The sequence below is a fragment of the Palaemon carinicauda genome, chromosome 44, assembly GCF_036898095.1.
Source record: "Palaemon carinicauda isolate YSFRI2023 chromosome 44, ASM3689809v2, whole genome shotgun sequence".
Classification (NCBI taxonomy): Eukaryota; Metazoa; Arthropoda; class Malacostraca; order Decapoda; family Palaemonidae; genus Palaemon; species Palaemon carinicauda.
In genome coordinates, this window is record NC_090768.1 from 31,341,082 (window position 1) to 31,351,081 (window position 10,000).

Below are 10,000 nucleotides of genomic sequence, written 5' to 3' on the forward strand. Positions count from 1 at the left end.
CTGAAAACCTCCTAGATTCAAAGAGACTAATATTCGCAGGAATGTATTCCAGCCAAGAACGAGGTTTCTCTTGAGTGGGTAAATCCATAACATAGATGTTTACGACCAGAAAACGCTTTTTCTTATACACACAACCTCAAAGTTATGTTAGGAGATAAGCATACAGTGCTCCTCCCTCTTCACAAACACTTTGTAAACAAAAAATCCTCCACTTTGTGTCTGCGCTCCAGGCATACGTACGTAGACGCATGGGCATAAAACTTCATTTTCCTCTCGCGTGGACTCATTAAATTTGCTCTTCCAATTGAAAAGGCGAACTAAGATCGTTAATACACCGAATGTACTCAGTAATGTGCATAGATGTCAATTTACAAACTAGGCAATATCACATAGGTCTAGAAAACCGTTAATCTTTCATTCCTCGTTAATACATGCTATGGTGTGTATTTTTTATGATTATAAGCTGTAGCATCAAATCGTAAAATATGCCACACCACACACTCATTATAGTGACGACATACATACATTATAAACAAATAGATATAAATTATGTGGGTGTGTGTTAGAAGATCTTTCTTTTCTATAAACTATCATTAGCTTTGTTTTCTGAGAGGGAATTTTCAATTTATTTATTCCATAAGGTCTCAAATAATATATTCATATTAGTCAGTCTTTCTCTCAGTTGTAAGATAAAACATTAAATACTTCATTATGACAGATTTGTAGATAGGAAAAAAATCCAAATTTACTTAAATGAGCTGATAGATGTCAACCGTGTACCATACTCTGTAATTCTATAAATAAATGAACTTTCCCTTGTGTGAATTAATAACCAAAATCCCGTCTTCCTTTAATGGAGAATACTTCAAGTTCAGTAATCAGAAAAATTACAAAATTTATTAAATATCAAATATTAAAGTTGTATCCACTAAATATTAAACATAATCCTTTCCCCTTTTTACAGGTGAGGATAGGCCGGGGCCACACACTAACCAGTACCATAGCCTCCCACAACTGTACCTGGGCAATCAAGATCTTTCCCAGTCCCATCAACCAGTAGAAAGAAATCAACGTTTTGATGCCTCTGCTTCAAAGCCCTATTACATGAGTGACTTGTACAGGACATCAATCCCAGGGATTTCTAGGAACAGAAGATATTCTCAGACATCGCTTATAGATCAAGCACTCGAGAGTCTGGAGCTTTCATCACTCACTGACTCCGAATGTGATTTGCCTGTCCCCAGTCAGGATTATTTACAAAGGACAAATCAAAGACATGACACCAATTGGATATCAAGTTCCAGGAGGTCTTCTACGATAGCAACTTCTCCAGTGCTACCTCCTTTGCCAGCAGGTGTTCTAGACCGTGTTTCTCCAGAACCAAAAAAGACCGTAAGCACTTCACCTGAAGACGAGACTAATCTTGCATCAGTCTGCATATTGTCATTTGACCTTACCCTGGACTGTGAAGAGCTGAGTAACAATGGTTTTAATGTTGTAAATATAACAAATAGTGTTACTGATGAAACCGTTCTGGAAGACACTAAATCTGTCAAGAACAGAATTGGCAGTAGCCCTTCTTGTGAAGACAATATACGTGAACTTGATGATGAAGACACATTTGAAGTTCCTGAAGATTATCTAATGGAGGAAATTGAAGATGTTAACTGTGAAAAAGAAGATTCTGTGTCTAATCGCAGCCTCAGTCTTTCTATTGATGACAAATATTTTGAAAATGACGACTATGATAATATAGAAGATATTTCTTGTGATTTTATAAGTGAAAGAGAGCAAGATCAACATAGTGTTACCTTGCTTCCAGAGAAACAAGAAAACGATATGTCAGGAAAAGTTTATGAGAAAGGAATTGCTCCAGATGGTGAAGATTTCATCGAGATTGACTGTGATGTGAAACCAATGGAGACACTTAAACGACCCCTTGTGTATGGGTATGGAACTGGACCTGTTCGTTCAATGACAGGTAAACCTTTCATAGAGAAACGGTTTTCCCTAGCATCTGACTATTCAGATTACATGGAGATGAACATTTTAGAGTCCTTGCGTAAACAAGGCACTTCGGAAGAAGTCAGGAAAAAGAGCGAAAGCTGCATGAATCTGAGGGAAACTTATTGGGACTACTGGCAAGCTAAACAAGGTATCAAAGGACCACCCAGTGTTTATTCTTCATCAGAAAGCCCCAACAACTGTTCTTCTAAGGGATCTAGCTGTCCTTCTGACAGGTTCTGTTATGACCCAGAAGTTTTGCTTGCCCATGTACGCTGCCCAAAGTCTCTAGAAGATGCAACCTTCAGGCAATACTCTGCTTGTGTAAAATCTCATATTCATGATTACTTTGGCAACGTTCAACAAGCAATGAATGAGTATGGGCTATCAATGCCTCATCAGAATTGGATTAGCAGCCAACCTGATCTTTTACCTAACACACCAAAACATACCCAGTTGTCAGACATTCCCTTAGACTATTCAAGTGAACCCGAGTTACCCACTGGAAGTGAAAGAAATTTATCATACAGAATGCCACCACATCAGTATCCAAAGCGAGTACCTCCTACGCCACTACCTAATACTCTCCAGAAGAGAGATCTTTCTCAAGATTCCGGTACCTGGACTTATCTCCAATCATCTCATGAATCAGCTCTAGATGCATCTGCTGTAGGCGCTTACCCAGTTCCATTGCCACGCTCTGCCTCTTCTCTTAGCCAGATTGTGCCAAACACCTACAACCCTTGGCAGCACCTTCTTTCTGATGTCACACCGCCAAGAACACCAAGGCACAGTAAGTTGGCCAAACGATTTCATTATAATAACTTATTTTTCCATATAGCAATGATTACTTTTATTTTTAACAAATCTAGCAGAAAAAAACACAAGTTAAACATTAGGATATCACTAATTATCATATTATTTTCAGGCATTTATTCCACAGCTAAAGGACTAGTATCCCAATCAGCTTCCCCGAGCCCAAGCAGAAGAGCACATTCGTCGACGAAAGTTACTTGTGAAACGAATATGTCAGCCATGGCGTCCCATCATGGTCCTACACCAACGCAAAGTTCAGCACTAGCTCAGATGCCTCAGCAGTCATCTCCAGGTACTCCCAATAAAAGATCATTCTTCCCCAGTCTCTCAAAAGTGGTAAAATCTCCTTTAAAGAGGCCAAACCAGAGACAAAAGACAATTGAAAAGGAGAACTCAATAGACGTGCTGTCAGAATTGCCAGTTGTTCATCCTTCAATACAAAAGAGAACACACACAACCACTTCGTCAAAGTCTTCATCCTCATCGTCGTCATCATCATCAGCCTCTAGTAAAGATAGTGTGACAACCGTCATCCCAGCTTCAGCATGGAACAAAGGTCCAAACTGGCTTATGAAGCATTTTGGAGGGGCCAGATCAAAGATGGCTGCAGTGTAAAAGAGAAATCTCAATCGTTTGGTGTTATTAAAGTTGTTAGATATATTTCTTTACTTAGGAAAACTAGCTGTAATGAACAGTTTATCAAAGTTTATCACAAGGTTAACTTTTCATGCGGAAAATAATCATTCCAGCATGATATTACCTCGTGCTAAATATTGAAAATCTTTTTTTATGATGACAGAGCTATAGTAGAGCAATGCTCTAAAATGAGGATTGACTGCTGCCATAGATTGTATTTTCGGTGATTTTATTGGAAGAAACTATATTTTGGTATTAAGTTAGTAGAAAAGTAGTGAATAAGACAGATGCTTAGTTTTTCTGTGCTCAAAAGGACAGGTTGATTTTGTTCCATGCAGGACTGGGATGAAGATGAAATAGTTACACTGCCAGAGGGTGTCCCTTAGAGATAAGGTTAGTGTCTCGTCATTGTAAGTAAGATCGACAGTAAGCAAAAATTACGCTTTGATGCCAAGTGATTTTCAACAGGAACAAATCTGTGACAATAAAATAACCACTTTCCAGTGCTGTCTTGTGGTTGAATAACCCAGAAAACCAACTTGGCTCACTATTAAAGTATTATTGATTGTGATGATTTTGCAATACTCATAAAACGTATGATAATTTCAGTGTACAGTGAGGAAAGTCACTGTTACAAGTAATCTATTTACATCATAGAAAGGAAAAAGTATTAACTTCACTAAATGAAATAATTAGAATAAACTTTGCAAAACTGAAATGACAGTGTAAGATATCTGTGCTCGAGAAAATGAAGTTAAGGAAATTGAAAATTAAATCATTTACAAAAGTGAGAAATGTAATAAGCGAATATACATGTGTAACACATAAGACTAGCTATCCATTACCATACTGAAACCAGGTACACGAATTTTGCATGAATAATGACTTCAGTTGAGAAAATCAAAGCAAGATAAAACATAACGTAAATATTAACCGAACAGATATATTTAACATTTCCAGTAAAATGAAAAGTGAATATTATGAGAAAATCAAGACTATTGATATTGAAAGTTAAAACTATAAATAATGGTAAAAAATTTGACCCACTAATTAGGGAATGGAAGATGTAGAGACTTTTTACAGGGTTTTGGTGGTAGAGTGATACTTTAGTGGGACATAATAGTCTTTATTTTCATATATATATAACAATGCTTATTAGATAGGATGCATAATTTTGTACTTGTTCTTCTTCGATTGTTTAATTGGTTTACAAATAATTGCCAACAAATACTGTTGTGTGGCCGAGATGAACTGTGAGAGAATGACTGGTCTTCTGTGGAAGAGAAGTCTTCATGATTTCAAGATAATTGTTTAAAGTCATAATTTCTACAATTGGGTCAAGTTGTGTATTTTCAGGGTGAGGAATAGTAAAGTCCTAAGTAAGAAAGGTTTAAGTCTGTGTAAGGTATCTTACTTTGAAGACTTATCATTGGAATGGCCTTTTTCCTAGCAAAGAATTTATTTTATTTAACGACTAAAAGATCAACCAAAACTAAAACTGTCATTTATTTTTTTGGAAATTGGCCTCAACTTATGTACATTTAAGTATATAGTTCATGCATTATAGCCGTTTGAACCAGTACTTGTTGCATAATATTTTTAAAAGTATTTACTGTACAGTAATGGTTGGATGTGTAAATAACCTTCAGAATGCAGCATTTATCTGGTAGACGGGCTACTCCAAAGCAGCCCTTTTATAGACCTTTGGTAATGATGATCTTGGTAATACAGTAGAGCATTGAAACTAAACACAGATGCCAAAATCCCCTGGAAAAGGGTGCATTAAGACTAGCATTTTCTTTCAAGTTGCATTTGGTGTCATCATTCCAAGGGCCTAAGTATCTACTATAGCTTGAAAAAAAATTACATACACCTCAGTTCAGCATTTTGCGAAAACTAAACAGTTCATCGAGAAGAACAAACGCCATCTATATTACCGTTAGGCCAGAAGTCATGTAGCTTCTAGATCACGCAATGCAAGGGCAAAAATCAATCATGTGTAAGACACGGCAAGGTTTGCTGTCAAGGTTGGCTGTCATGTCAAATGATTCTATAAATTGTTTGGCAACCTTTGTAGAAGGAAATACTCAGCCACTTGCCAGAGATAAAATTTAAACCAAAGAGACATTAACTACAAAATTCATGTCAAATGCAAATATAATTAGTATAACATAGTAATGATATAGATGTATCTTACACATTATTGTATAGAACAAGCATATAATCGACTTCAAAGACTAGGCTAACATTTAAAAAGATAAATATGTCAAAAACACATATTTTGTACTTGGCTGTGCTAATGAAAGTTTATTGTAATATAATAGGCCTATGCATGGAATGGACGGACACAAAGATGAATGTTGCTTGAATTTAGGTAAATTTTTTCTTGAATGTGTTTCATAAGTTTACTATATATGAAGCCCTACAATGAGGGCAGAATTGAGTTTCATTACAGTGGACGATGCCAATTACCATAACTTATTTTGTGATTAACTGAGAATTAAGATAGGCCTATTTTTTCTCAATAAGCTGAAATGGTTAGCCCAGTTGTTGGGGTCGTTACAATTTTTGTGGCAAATAATCAATGATTTTGGTATAAACTGAACAGGGTGTCTTTTGCAAGCTAGCCCTGCTGGAAGGGATCATCTTGTCCTACTATATTTGGGCTCACTTGGATTGGAAGGATTAAAAGGATATGTATGAAGGATGCCACAATTCAAAGAGGGCTTCCCTTATAAAGAATTGACAGCATCTAGATTAAAAAAGCTAACTTCTTCAGTTTATGCCTTAATCAGAGCAAGCAGTTCTGCCTCTTGTCATATAGAAACATCTCACCTACTCTCTGACGCCTGACATGATTAAGGAAAGAAGATAACCGCTCTAAACCCTTTCTAGTCTTAGCAATATATAATAACCCTAATAAAAATATTCCCAAATATTGCACAATGTTAATACCAAATCCCCCATTTTATCTTCATACCCGAGAGCCTTAACATATCAATAAACGATGGTAATAAAATGTGTGTCTTAATGTTCCTTAGAATGGTTTTTTTTTTTGCTTCGTCTCTGAATAATAATGCATATATATGCATGCATATATATATATATATATATATATATATGCATATATATATATATATATATATATATATATATGCATATATATATATATATATATATATATATATATATATATACACACAATATATGCATATACATGCATATACATGCATATATATGCATATATAATATATATATATATATATATATATATATATATATATATATATATATATATTATATATATATATATATTATATATATATATATTATATATATATATATATATATATATGCCCTGTGACTCAGTTATCGGTAACATAGCTACCCCAGCAAAAAAACTCAGAACTGGCCTTTATGGTTGTGGTGACCGATGTGGTAACATCCCTGACTGGAGAAAAACCAGACTGGTGTTAGAATCATGCTCAAGCTCGTTAGTTCCTTTGGTTGCTGCAACCTCACCATCATTGTAAGCTAAGAATGAGGGGTGTGGGGGGAGCCTATAGGCCTATCTGCCGAGTCATCAGCAGCCGTTGCCTGGCCCTCCTTGGTCCTAGCTTGAGTGGAGAAGGGACTTAGGCGTTGATCATATGATCAGTCTTTAGGGCAATGTCACTGTCCCTTGCATCTGCCATTCATGAGCGGCTTTTAAACCTTTTAAAGTTTTATTCATCTATCTGGTGTCTGTTGAGTGTCTCAAGCAGCACCTAGGACATATAATTTTGATATATTTGAGGATGGTTTAGAATATTTTCAAATGGTATCAATATAATCTTTTTACCACCTTGATTGATATAAGTAAACTATGTATAAAAACTAAAGAGGAATCTATAAAAATTTTGAGTCATAATAATAATAATAATAATAATAATAATAATAATAATAATAATAATAATAATAATAATAATGCACTAGAACTTACTAGATGTACGTTGAGAAAAATGTTAAGCCGTTATTCTTCTGGACTAGAAAATAAAGACATCTGCCTTTTTGCTCTTATTTAGGAGGCACTTCAGATTCATGCCTACCTCTCTTGGCGACCAGGGATAGAATTTGAATAAGGGCAGCAAATTACCATTAACTTCACGCAATGCGGAACTTCAGCATAGGAAACAGATTACTTCAACTCTTGAGTTACTCATTTCATAAGACAGAATGAAACTCCACCTCTGTCTCCTAATTTATAGCCAACCTGGGTACTTAACCTACGTCGTGACTAGTTACTTCAAGTATATTATCATCATTATTATTATTAAATACTAAGCTACAACCTTAGTTGGAAAAACAGCATGTTATACGCCCAGGGGCCCTAACAGGGAAAATGGCCCAGTGAGGAAAGGAAACAAGGCAAAATAAAATATTTTAAGAACAGTAACATTAAAATACATATTTCCTATATAACCTATAAATACTTTAACAAAAGAAGAGGAAGCGAAATTAGATAGAATAGTGTGCCCGAGTGTACCCTCAAGCAAGAGAACTCTAACCCAAGACAGTGGAAGACCATGGTACAGAGGCTATGGCACTGATACTTCAATTAACTCCATTTGGCTCCTTTGATAAATGCAGCTCCATAGTAATCATTGAATTTAATTTGATAACTCTTCAGCCGCACACCATACCAATCATTAAATCCTTCCCAATAAAAATAATCTAATAGAACTGCATACCAGTACCTATACCCAAATTCAGACTAGACACTGCCATGAATCCGGGTGAGCCATTATAATTCTAAACGGTAACATTACTAAAATCAACTTGGAAACATATTTCTTATGCAAATCCTGCCTAGTAACTGACAAAATCCTCTCACGCCACTTTAAAAGATGCTTGGTCCAAAGTCATCCTTTCTGAATCGAATGTAGTCTACATGACAAATCAAATAGAATAACCACAAACTTGCCATATTCTAGAAGTGAATACGTATCCATTAGGCTATCAAAGAAATTTTGTAAGGTAAGCAACCTAAATCAAAAGCATTTTCGAGACTAGTCATAAAACAGATCATAATGGCTGAACTACTTGATACTGGGGATGAATAAGGTTTAGTCTCTTAGTAAAGCAAGAAACTTATAAGCTCACAAATTTAAGTATAAAGTTGATACAGCACTGTAATGCCTTTTACACTTATGAGGCTCGTGGTTGCCTCATAGTAGGAGACTCATATGACGGGGGCCTGACTGTGCTGCAGTCACAGCTTGATGGTTTCCATAACTGCGCACATCCTTACTATCGTTATGAGCTATGGATCTACCTACAAATTCATCAGCTGCCATTGACTAGTCCAACCTAGGGTGGACAGTGGACTTGGGTGCTAGGACATATTTTTTCCGATCACCAAAACTTTGAGCAACAGCTCAGTGACCTGTTTAATAAGCTACCTTAAAACTTTAAACAGCAGAAGCAAAGTATTGTAAGAGTAATGTCAATTTGAGGCACTTTTTATATAACTAAAGTGTCACCGGTATAATTAAAGTACCAAATACAATACATTTAATGACAACGTCTCCCTAACCTCTTATTTTTGTACTTCAGCTGGTCACTGACCAAATTACTTCGAAAAACCTGGCAAAGCTTAGCTTTGTACAACAATATTATATATAAAAAAAAAAAATTCTTTACAGACCAAGTTTTAGTGCATGATATGGAACTAACTGCTCCACCCCATATCTGTATATATAAACAAATCGCTTGAAATTACATAAAAATCAGGCTATATATCAGTTTAGCGAGATCGGTGTTACTATATGGATACGAGTCATGGTGTGACAACGAAACAATCCCCTGTAGATTTAGTAGATTGGAGAACAAAGCCCTCAGAAGAATATTGGGAGTTAAATGGCAGGACAGGATTAGAAATGAAACTATAAGAGAGATTACTCTAGTGCATGCTCTTGGTACTCCATAAGAGAGATTAGTTCAGCAAACGTTTAGCTGGCTTCCACAAGGCACAAGAAGAGTTGGAATACCCAGGCCTACAGGGCTGAAGACTATGAAGCGTGAAGTAGATGCTGAATGGAGAAGTATTGATTTAAAAGCTCTAGTCTAGATGGTGACGACTGGCGGAATCTAACCGAGGAACCTTGGCATCAATGGGCCTAGGGGGAGATGATTATATATATATATATATATATATATATATATATATATATATATATATATATATATATATTACCTTCCATATTTATAATGTAACAATCACTAAGAATATACACGTAAATAAGTGTACAGTATATATATATATATATATATATATATATATATATATATATATATATATATATATATATGTGTGTGTGTGTGTGTGTGTGTGTGTATGTGTGTGCTGAAGTGCGTATACCTTAACATGGGGAAAGGGTTTATTTATCACCATGATCAGCAGATCTCTACTAGTCAGGGCCAAATACTAGGTTGGTTTGCATGAGCGATCAGACCAAAATCTCCTACCATCACCAACTCGCAGTGGCTAGCATGATGAAGAAAA

General features: G+C 35.7%; 2 protein-coding genes across 2 annotated transcripts in view; one reads left to right on the forward strand and one right to left on the reverse strand.

Annotated features, from left to right (window-relative positions):
- LOC137634557 (uncharacterized) overlaps nt 1-6,037 on the forward strand; it is a 24,566-nt gene extending 18,529 nt beyond the window's left edge. Inside the window, exons 3-4 of the mRNA XM_068367007.1 lie at nt 965-2,797; nt 2,933-6,037. Of these exons, the coding sequence (XP_068223108.1) occupies nt 965-2,797; nt 2,933-3,435 (2,336 nt within the window). The 3' untranslated portion in view covers nt 3,436-6,037. The remainder of the gene's footprint in view (nt 1-964; nt 2,798-2,932) is intronic.
- LOC137634121 (trypsin-2-like) overlaps nt 1-10,000 on the reverse strand; it is a 97,032-nt gene that overhangs the window by 68,883 nt on the left and 18,149 nt on the right. The gene's annotated exons all lie outside the window — the stretch shown is intronic.